Here is an 18497-nt window from a genome sequence, read left to right as displayed (position 1 = left end):
CCTATATTGAGCATCATTCTGAAACTGTGGAATGTTTTCTTTCTGGTCCTGTTGAATATATGGCAATGGTACCATACTCTGATTAAAGACATCAACCTGTGAGAATGTGTTCATGGTCCAGTTATCCTATAGAACTAGCAATAAACAGTATATAAATTTCGGAAGTCGCATTTCTTGCAATGTTTTCAGAAGCTGAACTATGGACGCTTGAATCGCTTGAGGAATATCCAACACAACACCAACAGGAGCCATAGATGTTGTTGCATGTTTGGGGGGATTGACTTGGAATTATTTGGGCATTCCTGTTTAATTTTCAGCAATGCAGTCTCTCTCCGAATGTTCTATCTTCCATATATGGTTGGAATGTTTGACTGTCACAGGCTCTGCAGCAGTAATCATTATACAGATAATCGAATGATGCGTTATACATCCCATGTTGTTACTCAAAATTTGTTCAGTTTGTCATTCGTATTAATGTTTGTACATCAATACATTCATAACCAGCCATTAGTTGCTTGCAAGATATCTCACATTTCATGTAGCCTTGGGTTTTGGGATGACGTTGTTCATGGTTGCATTGGCATTTGTTGAGATCGTCGTTATTTTGAAATTAACCGACTGGAAATTATATGGACAAAATTTATTGAAGAGTTAATTGTAAAATTGTGTTGGTGACAAACATCTCAAATTATGCACACATTTAATGGAATCTGGCACGTAAATTTTGGGGGCATGGCAGTACCATTTCAGCTGTCTACAAAATTGTACATAGCACTCTCTGTGAGATCGGGACATAATTATGAAATAATCGATTACTTGTGCCTGGTTGTAGATTCAGCAATGACAGCAGCCTTCTTCTGTAGCTCGTGCTTGTTGGCTCCAACAAGTTTGTCCACTTGCCTTCCATCTTTGAGGAAGAAGAAGGTTGGCGTGGCTTTGATATCCCATGACGTACTAAACTCCTGCACCACAATCCTCATTAATCGAAAGTATTTTTCCGACTTTTAGTGTGTTAGTTATCTATATATCTATTGTGTTTTGCATAGCATTTGAAGGTAAAAATCTATCAACTAAAATAGTGCCATGAAACAAATTCGGAGCCATCAAGGAAGTCTTCCTATCTTCTTCTTTTTAGTATCAATTCTTCAGTCACTAAAATGGCACAGCTTAAAGTTTTCAATACAATTAAAGATGATGAAATCTACCTATAATGAACAAGAGAAAAAAAAGACTGGACAGACTAATTTTCATTCATGGTAGCATATGTGACAAATTTGTGCACTAGTTAAAAAAAATACTAATATTTTCAGAGTTGATTTAAGGTAAATAGAGGGTTCACTTGACAACAACATGCTACTGTTTTGAAAGTAGAAATTGTGTGCCATAGGTAAAGTGCCAATACTTACAGTTAGCTCATCAACATCCACGGTTAAGAATATCATAGAACGATATTTATCAGCAAGGTCACAGTAGGCCGGTGCTATCACTCTACAAGGATTACACCATGCTGCACTGAAATTTGCAACAACCTGTTGGACAGTAGGATCAGAAACAAGTTCTGTGAGAGAATGAGACACACACACACACTAAGGAGGTTATTTACGCGTTGGTACTTCCATATTCACTGTATGCATGCATATCAAGTAGCTCGGCTTATGGACTCTATGTTCAACTAAGTACATATAGCAAGAAAGAGAGAACAAGAAGAAACAAGAAAACAAAACATAAAAATTAAAAAAAATATTAGAAGCACGGTTCCACAAATCTGTCTTCCAAAAGGGGAAAAGAAGGAATTAAATGTGCCACGACGTTGTCCAATCAGGTGATAACTAGGTGTGGCCAATTAACTGGTGAGCTTACCAAAAGTGGCAATCCAAATGATAGCAGGGAATAAGACCATTGGAAACATAATGAATATTCGGAGCCACTGACCAACTTAAGTTGTTAACTAGTTTATGCTTGATTCAATGTGTGTAGTGATGGAAGGCTTAAAGTCAACCAGGTCCATAAACTGGACTCAGCTAAGTGTTTGAAACTCAAATGTAGCCGCACTTCATAAGGAATGTGTTCCAGCCTAATGGTAAACCTCTCCAAAAGTTTCAGGGAAAAGTTTCCGAATAATGTTTTCCCATAATTGCAAATGCTTGAACATTGTTATGTTTTCCTGCAAAGAATGCTTCTAAAGCATCCAATAAACTTTTAAAACATTTGGACATGTTATAAATTCTGTTAACTCTTCGTATTTAGTCTGATATTTTTTTCCTCTACATGTTTTCCAATCATTGCCAAACTTTCCGTGTCAAAATTCCCACATCTTATTTAAGTTGCATTTGCTTCTTTTGGTTCCCAACTTTACCATTTTCACTTCTGAAGAAGTACCAATGGCTTGGCCTCTTGGGCAAGTAGCCGAACCAAGGTTTTGCATATTTAGATTAATGTGGAGAGTAATCATGATATTGGTGCTCATAATACAATATAATTAAACAAGGGTCATTGCTCCAAACATGATATCATTTAAGAGAAGAGGAATAACTGCTTACTATCTTGCCATCCCTGTTTGCTTCTGAAAGCTTTTCTTCCCAGCTTTGAATGGTTGTTATGAGGTGAACATTTTTACTGGTAAAATCTCCTGTTATACACTCGTCATTATCATTTTTTTGTCCAGATAACTGCACAAATCATGTAATTCTTCAGCAAGTGGGGCATGACAACAAAGGAGCAGAGTTAAATTTACAATACTCATACACAATATATACACAAAGAGCATTACTATTGATTGATTAAATCGAACAGTCAGTGTAGTAGAATTATAGCAATTAGGCCAAAATATGAAACCATTGATATAGCTTGTTTGGAAGACTTACTTTGGCTAAGCAATTTCCCATTGATTCTGGACAACTGAACTGGGGTAGAACTACGGTAGCACCCTTAAAGTAGAAAATCTGTCAGATTATAGACAAATGGTGCATCTGAGTTACAAATAGATTCATAAATGACAACAAAATTAGGATTTTCTTATGAAAAACAACCTAAAAAGATAGCAAGAATTTTATTTTCTCTATTTGAGGATGGCGAAACACGAAGAGTTCTCTTCTTCTAAGGGGAAAAACAATGGAGCTTCACACGACAGGTAAGCTCAAATCTTGGGAATTAAAACCATTTGCTTATGCACCAGTCACCACCCAAGAAGAAAAACCAAGAAAAAAGAAAATATATATACAAAAAATCCATTTAGTTCAGTGTTCTAAGAATTCTAACAAAGTGAACCATTGATGAGCTATATATGCTACATCTTTTAACAATTTCTAATGAATTTCTATAGTGGAGAAATGGATCCGATGTGGTTTATAGTGGCTTGGATTCCTTGATTTCCTTCAACTTTGATTTATTTAGAGTTCAATGCATTCAAATACAGTCTTTTGATCTGGAATTCCAAACAATGAGGGAGATTACGAAATATAATTATTAAGCCTACGCATCCACTCCATACCAAAAAGACCTAAAAATCTATGGGTTTTTCTTGTTTTTTTTTTTCAATGCCCATAGGAAATATTATTGAATAATTTCAGCGTATTTCTCTCCCCGAATGTCCTTCTCAAGTGCTTATCTTGGTCAAAATTTAAACTACCATATCGAGTATGACATACATGTTACTTGCACATTTCCATTTCATATGCTTATCTTGGTCCAGATCAAAAAAAATCTTATTGAGTCCCAAGTCTATGCACTAAATGTAACTTAGCAGCAACAATCTTCATAGAGCATACAATTTGCTTTAACACAGCAACCATGCTTTCAATTTATCGTGTGGTCTTTGAGGAGTATGATTTCCATTTCAGATACAGTTCTCCTCTAATGTAGCAGATAAACCGCACCACCAGTCCACCACTGTCTTGATAGCTACCATTATTATCCCATGCCGTCCCATCAAATTAGGTAGATTATATGTCTATCGATATTCCTTCTCGTCCAAAAATGCAAACCGAAATTCTATCATCCCCCATTCCAAATCTAATGCATCCACTATGCTAGCTTTGATCACTGCTACTTTTCTTAAATATTTCCCTGTCCCGACTTTAATAAGATGATGCAAAACAGTACTTCACTTGCATCAATATGTCAACAACATCAATCTTAATTTAAGAGAGTTGTAATCTTTGCTTCCTTAGAGGTGTGACATTGCCAATCTTATTCCTCCTCAAATAACTTTAAACTGTGCTCTTTTACACCCCTTTCACACTTGAATGAGTTATTATATATCTGTATTATATACACCTATATTTTGGCTATAATTTAGATTAAGTTGTTATACTAACAATGAAAAATCTACGCGGAAGACTACTAATATATAATAAATAGAAGGGAAAAAAAACATATTTTATTTCTATAATACAATTTCCTTGTAATTAATTAAACCAAAAGCTTCATTCTCTCTCACACAATGAATCAAACAGATGGACCTCCGAACATTACTACCGCCCTCCGAAAAATCCATCTTCTGATAAATTCTACAAAAAGTATTTAAATTTTTAACTGGGTTTCAATCTAAAATGAATTTCCCAAAACTGAAATACAATCTCAAAACACTTTTCTTTTATTAAATTTATTTCGTCACAAAACACATTGCAATAAAGAAACATATGTGTAGCAGCGTTTTATTTCAATCGTGTTTGTGATATGAAAAGATTAAAGAAAAGGGTCATCATGTTCCAACCATCTTTATTGAATTAAAGAAACAAAATCAAGAAAAGAACAAATATTGTCTAAATGCCACAAAAATGGGTAGATAGGATTAAAAAAATTAAAATTAAAACGATTTGACAAAAAAAAAAAAAAAAAGGATAGAAGAATTTACCTTTCAATGGAACGGATTAGAAGTGTTGGCAATCCGACATTTCGGAGAAAATGAAACGGCAAACGAGAAAAACCGCGAGGAAATCATCATTGGCTCTATGGAGAATCTGGAAAATGAAGAAAATGTTTATTATTAATTTTTATTTTTTATTATTATTAAAATAGAAAGAGAAGGCCTTATTAAAATAGAAAGAGAAGGCCTATATGAAAATGGCGTAACTAACTTTCTAAAAATGCGTTACTACGAAACTGCCCTTGTTAAAGAAATATGTGACCTTGATGACCTTGGAGTTTTGGGTAATATTTAGTAGGTGTACTTTATGAAAAAAAGAAAAAGAAAAAGAAAAAAAAAAAGAAAAAAAAGAGTGGTATACTTTATGCTCTTCTCATGGACATAAAAATTATACTCCATAGCTAATAATTTAATTTTTTTATTTTTTTTGTTATTTAATTTTATTTTTTTTTTGATTTTTTAACAATATATCTTATCTTACTTCAAAACGAATGAAATGTCACTGTGAACATTGGTTTTTTTATGATATTTTTTTTCTTCACCAAGACAAACCATGACATTAAGAACAATGAGAATTACAGTCAGAGAATACAGCATTTAGGAGCCGGCGTATCCAGCATTTCTGAATGGGGTGAGCTAACTTTGAATTGGGCTAATTTGGGATGGGCCACCATTAATATTTTTTTTTTTTTTTTTTTTGTGCTGGGCTTAAAGTAGTATGGTACACTGCAGCCCATCTTCGCCCACCCCTAAATTCGCCTTTGCACTTGAGCGACACATTTCACTCCAAATCTCCACAATAGGCCATTAGAGCCTTCTTGCTGAATAAATTAGTTACAACATTGCCTCCCCGAGACACTTAGAATAAAGAAGAACCTGTACAAGTATTAAGAAGTGAAAAAACATCATGAAAAACCACTATTAACGCTTGACTCGAAGCTTGGTAATTCATCATTTAGCATATAAAATTACCTTTTCCCACATTCAATTTTCTTTTTTTCTTTTTTTTTTTTTGACAGAAAAAAAAATATGAAAAAAAAATAGCCTTACCTTAGAATGGATATGTTATAATTATATAAAAGGTCAAAAAACCTGCAGTTATATAAAAATTGTGTAAATAATACTAGTAAAAAAGGCTCCGATTTTATAAATTATTGTATTTGAAAATTTGTAACAAATTGCTACAGATTGTCAATTATGATCATTTTTTAATTTTATTTTATAAAAATTTCAAAATCTTCCTAAAGATATTTTAAGTATTTTAATATTTATTTTTTATTATAAAAATCCCAAAAATTTTGTAAAGGCCGCAAAAAAAAATTCCGGAACCCCAAAAAAAAATTCCGGAACCCCAATTTTTTTTTACTTCAAAATTCGGTGTTCTTTGTTTTATTTTGCTTTAAATATATTTTAAGTATTTTAGTATTCAAATTGAATAATTGTCCTTGTCCAATTTAAAAAATGTAAGTATCTTTATATATAGCATGGATTGTCGCCCAAGCCCCAACACGTATATTACGTTATTTTTAGTTATTCTCGGGAAGAAAGGTAATTTGGTAAATAAAAGAACTTCCCTTCTCTACTTAAATTTTCATCTTTTCGGCGAAATCAGAAGGTTGCTAATGGCTCTCCTCCATTCCTGTTGTTTCCGGACACTTCCTCCACCTAATTTTCTTCTTCCGTCAAAAAATTCGACCTCCGATTCCCTTTTTTTTGCAGTCTCTGCCATACCCCCTCGACGTCGCCGTTTTCCACAGAACAGTCTCTCTCTTAAGGTGAAAGCTAGCGTCGCCGTTCAATCTCCGGCGAATTCCGGCGTCGACCACGCCGGATATTCCCCGAAGCTTCTACTTGAGGTTAAAGACCTTAAGGCCGTGATTGCAGAATCGAAAAAGGAGATACTTAGGGGCGTTAACCTCACTGTCTACGAAGGAGAGGTCTCTCTAATCTCAAATTCTTCTTCTTATATGATGCATTTACATATATCAATGTGTGTGTGTGTAAATTGCATATATCAGCTTCATTCTTTTTATGTTTAGCGTATTCTTCAGTTTAACTAATTAGTGGCACAATCTCGATTATGAAAAACCTAATTTGGTTAGCATATGGATTTTTTTACTTCTAATTCCCATTTTGTAGTTTAAAAGCCCAAAAAAGTGTCTTGGTGCTGAATGAATTGTTTTGGATAATTATTTGTTCATGTGAATATTCATTGTTTTGTGATGTATAGAGGTATTGGATCATTTTATTTACTGATTTGACTATAATAAACTCAATGATGTGAAATTTTGTCTGCTGTGGATTTCATATTTTTATATATGATGCTAATTTTTGTCTTAATTGTGGCTAGATTCATACGGTCATGGGGAAGAACGGTTCTGGGAAGAGCACTTTTGCAAAGGTTGGTGCTTAATTTTGCAGGTGGAACCATCAATTCTCTTATTGAACCAATAATTGTTTACCCAACACTTAACAACCGAGCTATTCGGAATTTATTTCCTTTATTGTATAATGAAATTATGTGATGCTCTTGTTGTCAATCCATTGTTGATGTTGGTCTATGCCTTTTTAAGATTTAGGCGTTTTTTGGGGGGTCAGAATCTCAATTTATTTTCATCTTTATATAAATTCATCCCTCTCCCTTTTCCTGACCAGTCCCTTCTTTTCTTCTCCCAAATAGCTTTAACATTTAAAAGTGTGATTATTATTATTTTTACAATTTTCTTATCTTTTTCTAGATGAAGTACCACGGGAATTCCATAATAATTGACCAATTCTCAGTGAGGCGCTTGTAATTGTAGGTTTTGGTTGGCCATCCAGATTACGAAGTTACAGGAGGTAGTGTTGTATTTAAAGGCGAGAACTTGCTTGACATGGATCCAGAGGAAAGGGCTATTGCTGGGATTTTTATGAGCTTCCAGTCCCCGGTTGAGATCCCAGGTGTCAGCAATATTGACTTTCTTAATATGGCATATAATGCTCGAAGAAGAAAACTTTGTCTGCCGGAGCTTGGACCAATTGAGGTATATACCATTTGAAACTTAAAATTTCATCTTATAGCGGGACAGGTATAACATGTATTATTTCACATTTATCTCTTTCTTTTTCTTACTGGGAAATGAGAACTAATATGAAAATAATAATAATAGGCTTGAGATACAAGGTGACTATGTGAGGAAGGGAAAGGAATCTTTCAAGGGGCAACATACTAAGACAAGAAAAACAAAAATGGAGAGGCTACAAGATCCAAAACTGTACACCCTCCTTGCTCCCTAGTCTCAACCCATTTCTCTTTGGGATGTGATATATTTCAAATAACCTCCATGCTTATGATCATAAGTATTCTGTTAAGTTACCCTTGGGATATGATCTTGAACTCAGTCGCTTAATCCAAGAAACATTAGATAATAGCACTGACTATGGTTGTGATCATCCTATTTTTTTTTTCCTGTGTATCCTTCTATTATTGACACTAAAAGCAAGTTGTGGTAACCTAGTCTCATTTATTTCTCTGATATTTGTTTTTTATTCAAATAATTTGTCATTCTAATTGTTTCCTTTTATCGGTGCGAGTATGCAACAAGAACTGTTTTTTTCTATCAGTAGCTTCCATTTTTCTTTCTTTCTTATTCTTCTTCTTCCATTTCTTTTTTGTTTTTCTGTTTTTGGGTGGAGGAATCAGAAATACCTTTTGCTTTGAGAAATTTGGTCAAAGTTTGGGTTCTCATTTGTTTTGTTAAGTTGCTGATAAGATTTGTCCTTGCAGTTCTACGGCTACATCTCTCCCAAGCTTGAACTTGTGAACATGAAGATAGACTTCTTAAATAGAAATGTTAATGAAGGATTTAGTGGAGGTGAAAGGAAGCGCAATGAGATTTTACAACTTGCGGTATGGATTAATACTAGTTGTGTTTGCTTTCTAGCACCATTCTGATCCAAAAAGTTGTATTCTTTTTTTTCATCAATGTACTGTGCCATTAGAATATATAATGGAGTTTGCTGGGTGGGAAAAAGGTTGTCCTTGCCTCAGTATGTGCATGGTGTAAATTTTGGAGGACTGTCATGGGTAATCGAGATTACATGATTCACAACAGAATTATCTAATATGGGTTCCAAGACCTGGTAGGCAGCAGAATTTCAATTTTTTCATCTTTTCGTATAGAAAGAAAAATATGCCGCAAACCAATTTACATTAATAGGTCAGGTGGGTCAGATAATGCTTGGGATTCTTGGATTTAGAGTTTGTGCCCCATGTCTTGGGAAGTTAAATTTATACCTTAGATGGCAATTTACCAGTTCAGAAGCAGAATAGGAACTCAAGGGTGAAAACATGCGTAGATTTAGCGGATGATGTTGAAATTCGTGTTTTAAGTTTTAAAAATTTGGTTGTGAAAAAACTAAAACAGCTGTGTAGGATTTCTGTTGTTGATCCATGGCGCATTGAATTAGGCACTGTTCGTTCAGTTTGTAAATTCTAAATTGGAGAAAGGGGGGAAAAAAGAAAGAAAAAAAAAGAAAGAGGGATTCAGAAAATTCTATTAGCCTCTCTCTCCATACGGCAGTCATACAATTATCTAAGTGAATCTATTTAAGAACATGTTAGTTTATTTGTTTTCTAAATGTTTCATCATGTTTTGCTATTTGTAGTCTCCAATTTGTTATGGTCTAAAGAGAGTTGAATCTGGTATACTGTGCTGTAGAGTTTTCTGCTGCATGATTTTCCTTTTCTTTGCAACACAATATTGTGTCTTCTTCTGCAGTTATGGTGCTTTTTGACTTACAAGTGCTAAGATCGCAATAAATCCAACTGCTCCAAAACTGTCCCTTTTTTATATTTAACTTTGCTCCTCTGTACCACAGGTTCTGGGGGCAGACTTGGCTATATTAGACGAAATTGATTCTGGTTTAGATGTTGATGCACTCCGAGATGTAGCAAAAGCAGTGAATGGGATTTTGACTCCAAAGAATTCGGTTTTGATGATTACTCATTATTTACGACTTTTGGAATTCATAAAGCCCACCTACATCCATATTATGGTAAGCAAATTATTTATATTCTATCTTTTTGATCAAAAAGGAGAAGGAAGAAACGCATGATAATATATATGGAATCTTAGAAAGAAATGCATCACGGGTATGGCAACTTTCAAAAAATTGTAGTTGATTCAGTTTACAATTACATTTGAAATGAGGCAATCAGCTACTGTAATTTGAGTTATATCTAGGATGCTACCGATGAACTTGTTAACTATTATACTATCATTTTGCTGGCTCTTCTTGGGGTGTTGGATTTGTGTTTTAAACTTTTGACTTCCTAGAGGCATGCCGTATCTACCCTTGGTTACATGCATAAGGCAACAGCCTCCTGTTGTGTTTGATAACTTTGATAAAAATTGGAGTATAAGTTTGATCTTTTTTGCCTTTTGATTTAAATATGTGGAATCTGTTCAGAGTTGGTGGTTATTTGTTGTGTTAACATGGGTTCTCCTTCAATTGCTTCCTCCCCCCTCCAAAAAAAATAAAATAAAATAATAATAATAATAATAAGTAAAATAAAACAAAATTAAATTGTGGGCCTTGAGCCGAACTCGGATTTTTCTTTGTTTAATATATTAATAGTTGGAGCTGATAGTTAATTATGAAACAACAACGGAAACCTGCAAGTAATATACAGGGACCCACGATAATGGGGCCTTTTTCTCCATGTGGGTCCTTAGGCGATCACCTTAATTGCCTTAAGGTGGAGTCTGACCTATGAAGAATATAACATTATGTTTCTCATTTGTTTGATTTTAGCTTCTAAACCTTTTTTTTTTTCTTAGCTTCTAAACTACTGGGTCTTTCTTGTTGCTATAAATATTTTGAGCATGTTGGATATTCTTTATCTGTCTTCATTCTTTTAAATTTCTTGGTGAATAATCCATTAATTTCTAGGAGGATGGGAGAATTGTAAGGACAGGAGACATATCCATAGCCGAGGTTCTTGAGAAGCAAGGCTATAAAGCAATTTCAGTCACATAACTGCTGGCCAGTTATCATCGGTACTCTCTCTCTCTCTCTCTATCTCTCTCCATTTTTAGTGAGATTTGGCTTACTCTTCTCTGCTCTTTCCAGTCAAACTCCGCAACCACTCCTTTTTTGTGATCGGTCCATATCTCGACAATAAATTAATGAGCATTGGAGGAGTCAAGACATGTAACGGTTCCAAATTGCTTTTGTTAACATCAAAGTCAAGCTAAAGGATGAATTATTTTCTATCTTATCCAGCATTGCTGGGAAACATACGAGTATCCTTGCTGTTGGTTGCAGAGTGAAGTACTTTGACCTCTTCCTGTTGTGAATTTGTGGTTGTACAATGAACTGCTTATCTCGGCAAGTACTATCTGTTAAATTTTTTTTATTAAGATTGTTTCTTGAGACATTTAAGCGCAAAGCCCAACCAACAAAATGAACTTTACTCTTGTTTTGTAGACCAGTCTTTAAAATGTCTACATTGAAATTGATACTGCTGTTAAGCCAAATATGTATGTGCATTCATCACAGATGATGCATCTCCTACGTCGTGCATGCATCGAATGTACATTTTTTGGTTTTGGCTCCAGTGAAGCGTTTTTCATTCAGCTTCAATCCATGCTATGTCCTTTTTTCTATCCTCCGTTTCAGTAGTCTACAGGAATAACAACAAAGTCTTTTAGCTTTGACTGCAATTGCTTTGGAACAAACTAGTCTGTTTGTTGGAATGGATAGTTTATAGCAGTTTATTGAAGGGCTAAGTCCTAAGAATTGATCGAGCTGGTGTGTGCTTTTGAGCTTTCCCTAGACATCTATCTTGTTAGTAATGAATATGAAGTAGGCCTGGACTATGGTTCATCCAGGATCTGTGAAAATCCGTAACCTAGAACATGACTCACAAAATGTGACGCTTCTTTTTCCAATTGATTGTGCCATACTTGGGCTTAAACGATGAATTACGCTTGGCAAGTCCAATCTGCAAAGTGTTTGTTAGTTGCTGCCAAATTGCTATGATTTGTCAAAGTTCAGGTGTTGAACTAAATTACCAGTGGCTTGGACTTGAAAAATAGAGCCAGAGGTTCTCCCTTCTCTGTCGGCAATTAGAAAATTATGACTGTGAGATCAGTAATATTTGTGGCCTGCATGCAATGTAAAAATGATGACGGATGCTCGGGGTCTAAAATAGCAGAGTCCAAGGAAGAATGAAAGTGAAATGACTAATGGAATGGTAAACTTACTCGACATGCATGCAGTTGAATATTCCCAACATATGCAGTTTAATCCTTAAAACAAACAAAATCACAATCGCTAGAATGACTAACTTCCATGTCACAGAGAAATATATTCATCATTGACAGAAAGAATGCATCTCGAGTCTCAACAGATTAAGGACTCCATCCAGGAAAGTAGTCTCAGAGCTTTTCAGAGAGAGTCTAAAATGCATTTCCAGAGAACTGTCAACCAAATGAATTTTTCATTCTGAAGTGAACTATTTTCTCTTATCTGATAAAAATTGTTCTCTATAGAATCGAACCAAGCAAGGCCCTAGGTTTTCAAGAGCCATCTGAGTCATCATTCTTCCAAAAAGTTGGTTTCATATCCCTGCAGGGTGGAAGCGGTACATAGCAGAAATTCCCAGATAATTTTTAGAACAAGGGTGCATGAACATCAGCAAAACGAAATTTATATAGTCAAGTGTGTCAAGGGCGTCTCAGATTTGTCTTGGTTGTGCACACATCTCAAAGTTATCAGTGTAGAAATCTAATATCAAAACATCAGCTATACAACAAAGTAATATAAACCCCATGAAACTTGATACAGATGCATGGTGTCCTTACAGCAGTAATATTTATCTTTGCCCTTTGGGTGGTTGTCGTCAAGGCCTGAGGAACCCTTACAAAAACTCCAGTGAAAAACCGAAAATGGAAAAGAACAGATCACACAAACAAACTCTTATGCAATGATTGCTGCAAGCTTTTCAATTTCTTCATGGTGTCTTCTTTATCTTCTCTTTCAACATCCTCCCCGTCCTCCATTTCGTCTTGATCTTGAAACTCCTTCATTGTTGCCATTGCTTTTGAAACCGGATCTCTTGGTTCAGAAATCTGTCCACAAACGATCCTGTATTCTTCTTCATGTCAATCAGGAATAGACACTGATCAGGTCCTGTTGCCATGGGAGTATCCACTGCCAATAACTTCTTATCATACTACAAAGAAAGAGGAATATCAAATGGTCACATAAGCATTCAAGCATTCAATTAACATGTTATGCAACCCTCTAAGTCTATATCTATTTCTTCTTTTATTTCTTACGTCTGTAGTTGCATCAAAGAGAATGTAGATCTCAACACGCATAAAGCGCCTGACAACTACACTTCGGGGTGATTCTGGGAAAGAGAAATCTGAGTGCTCTTTGTTCCCCTCCAAATTTTGCAAAGTTGATGAACCCACTATTTTTTCCCTTTCTGACTTTCCAATTGGGTTGACAAATTCACTACTTGGTTTGTAAATGAAGCAGCCACAACAAAACCATAAAAGGGTAGGTGGTTAACGCTAAATTTGTTCTAGTTGGACCTGGCTTTGGATTTCCATACATTAAAATAGGGCAAGTTATGAATCCCTACTGGAATTCAATTAGGGTATGTTTGGCAGCACCGTATTGGAGCTTTGGAATTGGAATTGGGAGCTCCAATCCCAAATTTGCTGTTTGGATACTATCAAGTAAGAAGGATTTGGGATTGAATTATAATCCCAATGACACAACTTGACTTCAATGCTCTGACCAGAGATTTGGAACACCAAATCAACATGGGATTGGATTCTGTAATTTCTCATCTCTTCAAACTTCTCTCTCTCGTGCACATATCTCTCCTCTGGTTCACACTCTCTCCTAACCCTAACAAAAGCACGTCGCCGCTGTCATGCCGAGACTGACAGCAGCCATTGCCGCAGTCGGCAATTCCAATCTCGTCACCGTCGCCGAGCACGAAAACTTCGGCTACGAGATTCATTGGCCAGAATAGAGGTTGTTGAGGTGGGGACGGTGGTGGTTGTGGGGGTGAGAATGTTGGCGACGGTTATAGGGATGGAGATGGGGATGGTGGCTCTGCTGCCGGCGATTGTGGTGGCAGTGGCGCTATTGTTCATCGGAATACACAATGATTGTGGAGGGGAGGATGGCAGTGGTGGTGGTGGTTATAATGGTGGGAATGGTGGCAACGGGAGCATCCATTGTGGTGGTAGTGGAGCCGCCGGTGGTGGTGGTGGTGCTGCTGTCGCTGCCAATTGTTGTAGTGGTGGGGAGCACAACGCCTAGTGTGATGGTGTCGTTGATGTTGGGGGTGATTGTGTCTTAAAAAAGGGACAATTGATGTGAAATTGTAAATTGACTAAAATGTCTTTTACCACAAGGTGGTTATATTGTTGTATTAAGGGCATATATGTCTATTTAAAAATGGGGACAAGCTTATCATCCATGAAGGTGGGGATGTTAGCTTTCCCCATATTTACATACATATATTTATATACATATGTGTTTACACTACTTAATCATTTTTAACTCAATTTCAAATCAATAATCTATCCAAACAAAAAATCTAGAATTGGAATTCAATTTCACTTGAATTCCAAAGCTTATCCAAACAATTAATTTAGGATGGGATTGATGGGATTGCAATACCATGAAATTGAAATTCCAATGCAATCCCAATCCAATTCTAATTTAGTGCAACCAAACATAGCCTTAATGTCAACATTTTACTGGTCTAGCTGTTCTTGCAATCAACATATTTTGGTCAGGGTGTAACATTAGTTGGGCTTCAAGATACAGTGCACAATAACATCACAACTTAACTACTTACTACTTAGTGGTGATGGTTGAGTTCAAAAATAAAATTATCAGTGAACCACTCCACAGTTGAAATATTTACAAGTACCAAACAAACCTGGCCTATTTTATTCTTGACTTCAACGATTAGTAGGCCTTTTCTATCATAGTCCAGTCCTGGGAAGACAAGAAAACGCCGTTTTCTCCTAAACCTGGATTTGAAGTTTTTTAGCATGACCCCACTTCCCGACATCACATGTGCTCTCAGATGCGTCCCTGAGCGTGGAACACCTATAACCTGAAGAATCCCAGCAGATTTGTTAAGCCTTCTCATGGACATTTTTATAAACTTTATCGGGATTGATGGTGAATATTGAATGGAGGTACAAGTCCCCAACATAACTAGAAACACCAATGCTAATTCTTCAATGAAAAATCAGAATACAATCTCCAGCAAAAATTACAACCATGGTCAATTTACAAATATTCACAAAATCAAATTTCTACTTCCAGGTTTCGTCCACACCACCTCAGAGAGAGAGAGAGGACCTATCAAATAAATCGCAGGTGGACTTCATCATAATCAAAAAATTCAAAAGATGTGAAAATTATTATCAAGAGCAAAAAATAATAATAATAATAAATAAAATAAAATAAAATAAAATAAAAACTAGAACTAACTAGTTTGATTGAGGACCTATGCTGGTCCTTAGTGGAACCCCATGAAAGGAGTACAGCTCCTATCCCGATCATGTGCACCACGCTTCACGTTATTGATTCTAAGTAATGTAAGCAATTACAACCCGTAGACAAGAATGTAGAGATTCACACTATTGTCACAATATTGATGAACATATCATCAGATCTCATCAACTCACAACTAGGAATAACTGAAGAATCACCCGCAGGTTTCTGAGTTTGCTAATAAACTATATTCTGGTGGTGATAATTTATAATTATCTTTGTGACAACCCTCTTCAACAGGAAAATTTTATTTTAAATGTATTTATAATGTAAGACACATGCATGTACTCAGCTTGTCTCAATTAGGAATGAAGCATCAATCACCTGTTTGGAAGGTGGAGACACTGTTTAAGGTGACACTCGGTGATCTCCTCAACTAGAAATGATTGCTATCAAGAGAGCTTGTTTGTCCTGTCAGACACTGACAATCATCACAATGCTCTTCCTTGTGTAGTTAAAAACATACCCTAATCATCCTTTTTTCCCAAACAGCACTAGGTACCAACGTAGAAAATAACATGTCAGAAGTTCATAGTTTCCATGTAAAAATAAGAACAATCAAACTTGGGATGCTAGAAAAGGACCACTATAAGAAGCTACAGTTGCAAAAATGCCAGATACTTGATCCAGAGTGAGCTACAACATGAGTGAAACTGCAGCAAAGTATGTAGCATCGAACGTCGCAGCACAGAGCATGAAATATGTCAAGCTTACTGCATAAAAAATCCTGCGCTTGCTGCCGCTTTGTCGGCTGGACCTCAGCATGAAATGCAGAATAATCACGGGACATGGACATGGGACGGCATGAATACGCTAACACATCAAATTCTAAAAAATTAGGACACGGACTAACATGGCTAATTTAAATATAAATTTTATTTACATATCTATTGAGTGAGACAATTATAGAACATAAGTTAATTTATAAATTTTATACTTAAGTTGCATAAGTTTTAAAATATATGACATTACTATCTTATCTTGTCATTGTAGTTATGTTTTTGTTCCTTAGAGGTTGAACACTATAATGTATGTTCATAATGTTGTTTCCAAAAGTATTGCGTGTGTGTTTATATAAGATGAAGAGTGTTGGTCAAATGTTCAGAACGTGTTGACCAAGTGTCCGAAATTATTGGACACGGCCATGAAGTGTCGGACACATGTAGGAGTGTCCATGGAGTGTCAGTGTCCGACACGGACACAACACCTCATAGAATTGTCCATGCTTCTTAGATCGTAAGTGATGATACATTTGGAATCCGGATGAATAGTTTACCAGTATGGTGTTGTCAATATCATTACTATTGATTCCACAGTTAAATGAAGCTCCTTCACATTTATAGCAACAAACTACATTTGTTCAATTTCAAGAAGATATAGCTGGAGATTTTTTTATTTACTTGCTCAAATTGAGGAAAATTTCACATATTTAGCACCAACTCCCCAAGTCTCCTAAACCACTGACAACTAAATGTAAATGTATACAAAATCTATAGGGAGGAAACACATATATTGATCAATAATTTCCAAAATTGTGCTCAGGACACAACAAAAGAAAAAATATTGACGCGATTAATTATTAAATAGATCAATCTAATACTGCATGCATAGCATAGATTCAACAGAAGTCTCGTTGAAATTAAAAATGCACAATATTAGAAAAACAAAAACATTTTAAAGCAATCAAACAATTTGAAAACAAAAGAAAGAGCTTACGGTAACAGCAAATATGACGATGACGATTGCTGTGGAAAGAGCAAGAAACCCATACTTGGCCATATCTTGGGATAACCCAACAATAACATACAAAACCCTAATCCTCCACAACATAAAGGACAACACGATCCCTTCTGCACCCAACAGCACCCTATAATTCCTCCTCCAGAACGCCTCAATCTGGAACCCAAACCCTTCCCGGTACCCGGAAAATGCATCATAAACTGTCGATGCCCAGTTCTTTACCACATTCTTCACAAGATTGAAGTTGATTTTAGAACCAAAATGTGAACTTTTGAAAGTAGAGTACCTAAACCCTAGAAAGTTTGCAGTATGAATTGGGTTTTGCAAGATTATTGGTATGGATGATGAAAATTCAGACATGGCATTTAGGTTTTGGCTAAGTGAGGGTTTTGACATTTTTTCCCCAATATTAGATTCACGATATCACAAACTCAGGAGGAACAAATTCTTAGATCGGCTGGCTTTATATATACTTTCAAATGTACTCACTGTTTTATATTTGAATATACATGACATGAGCGCTTTTACACGGCGACAATGCCGAAAGCCGAGTGTCTCACATGGCTGTGCGCCCCACCACCACACAGCGATATGAGACCCTCGTCTTGTTTGTTAGTGCTCCCAAGTCTCAACTGACTTTTTCTTCCCGAATATATAGGTAAAATTACCATCAAATCCTTCTTCTTCGTTTTTTTGGTTTTTTAACTAAACGACAAACAAGTTCTTAAAATTTTAAGTTAATTTATTGAGGTGGACAAATAATATGTGAATCCATCCGTGTGGATTGGATCGGATTGTTACAGATCGGATCGGATTAAAAAAATTAAATATGCATCTCAATATTGTGCATTTTTTATTTCAATCTGATCTGATCCGTGAATCCAATTAATTCAATTTGCGATATTTATATATATATATATAAAAGTTGTCTTGCGGTTCAAAATAACGAATTTTTTAACTGATTAAAATTAAATTAGTCAATTACAATTTATTACTTTATCAAACTTCACCATAATTAATTTACCATAGTTAACCAATATCTTTATTCAATCTGTTTCCTCAATCTCTTCTATCTTTAAATCTCAACCACTATGAAATTCACACCATCACAGCCATAATACATCCCAACTTTAGTGAGTATTAATGGGTTACGAGGAAGACCCTTCCCTTTTGCATAGTTAGTTTTGCCTTTTGACAATTTAAAATAACTGAAGCTTTCCAAAACTCATTACCAATTTGTTTAGAAATTTCATTACTCTAAAATAAAGTTTTGATTTTATGTTTTGTTTTGAATTTTTGGGACACT

General features: G+C 35.5%; 2 protein-coding genes and 1 pseudogene across 3 annotated transcripts; 1 reads left to right on the top strand and 2 right to left on the bottom strand.

Annotated features, from left to right (window-relative positions):
• Positions 1-618: 618 nt before the first annotated feature.
• Positions 619-5849, bottom strand: LOC132270690 (thioredoxin H4-1-like). 2 transcript variants are annotated; one of them, XM_059771878.1, is made up of 5 exons: positions 4856-5849; positions 2865-2927; positions 2541-2669; positions 1407-1529; positions 619-962 (listed from the first exon to the last, which is right to left on the bottom strand). In XM_059771878.1, exons 2-5 carry the CDS (start codon positions 2883-2885, stop codon positions 813-815), a joined length of 423 nt encoding a protein of 140 aa, XP_059627861.1. In that variant the 5' UTR covers positions 2886-2927; positions 4856-5849; the 3' UTR covers positions 619-812. The 2 variants fall into 2 exon arrangements, with proteins under 2 accessions (XP_059627861.1, XP_059627860.1); XM_059771877.1 differs by having other exon boundaries at positions 2865-2942; positions 4856-5848.
• A 540-nt stretch (positions 5850-6389) lies between these two features.
• Positions 6390-11337, top strand: LOC132270689 (ABC transporter I family member 6, chloroplastic-like). Its single transcript, XM_059771876.1, has 7 exons — positions 6390-6804; positions 7218-7268; positions 7669-7890; positions 8634-8756; positions 9728-9904; positions 10802-10908; positions 10982-11337. The coding sequence occupies exons 1-6, from the start codon at positions 6490-6492 to the stop codon at positions 10886-10888; spliced, it is 975 nt and encodes a 324-aa protein (XP_059627859.1). The 5' UTR covers positions 6390-6489; the 3' UTR covers positions 10889-10908; positions 10982-11337.
• Positions 11338-12547: 1210 nt separating this feature from the next.
• LOC132270688 (uncharacterized) lies at positions 12548-17678 on the bottom strand (annotated as a pseudogene).
• Between the last annotated feature and the right edge of the window lie 819 nt (positions 17679-18497).

Source organism: Cornus florida, unplaced genomic scaffold (genome assembly GCF_030987335.1).
Source record: "Cornus florida cultivar Cherokee Brave unplaced genomic scaffold, ASM3098733v1 CherokeeBrave_3.0.0_Hap2_Chr08, whole genome shotgun sequence".
Classification (NCBI taxonomy): domain Eukaryota; kingdom Viridiplantae; phylum Streptophyta; class Magnoliopsida; order Cornales; family Cornaceae; genus Cornus; species Cornus florida.
The sequence above is the reverse complement of the archived record's forward strand: the minus strand, read 5'-3'. Positions and strand labels throughout refer to the sequence as shown.

Bases quoted from the DNA above. Each gene is read 5' to 3' on its own strand.
- LOC132270689 (XM_059771876.1), top strand. From the start codon at position 6,490: ATGGCTCTCCTCCATTCCTGTTGTTTCCGGACACTTCCTCCACCTAAT. The intron at 6,805-7,217 runs GTCTCTCTAATC...AATTGTGGCTAG, and splicing joins TCACTGTCTACGAAGGAGAG to ATTCATACGGTCATGGGGAA. The intron at 8,757-9,727 runs GTATGGATTAAT...TCTGTACCACAG, and splicing joins ATGAGATTTTACAACTTGCG to GTTCTGGGGGCAGACTTGGC.
- LOC132270690 (XM_059771878.1), bottom strand. From the start codon at position 2,885: ATGGGAAATTGCTTAGCCAAA. The intron at 1,530-2,540 runs GTAAGCAGTTAT...ACTGTCCAACAG, and splicing joins CAAACAGGGATGGCAAGATA to GTTGTTGCAAATTTCAGTGC. The intron at 963-1,406 runs GTAAGTATTGGC...ATTGTGGTGCAG, and splicing joins TGGATGTTGATGAGCTAACT to GAGTTTAGTACGTCATGGGA.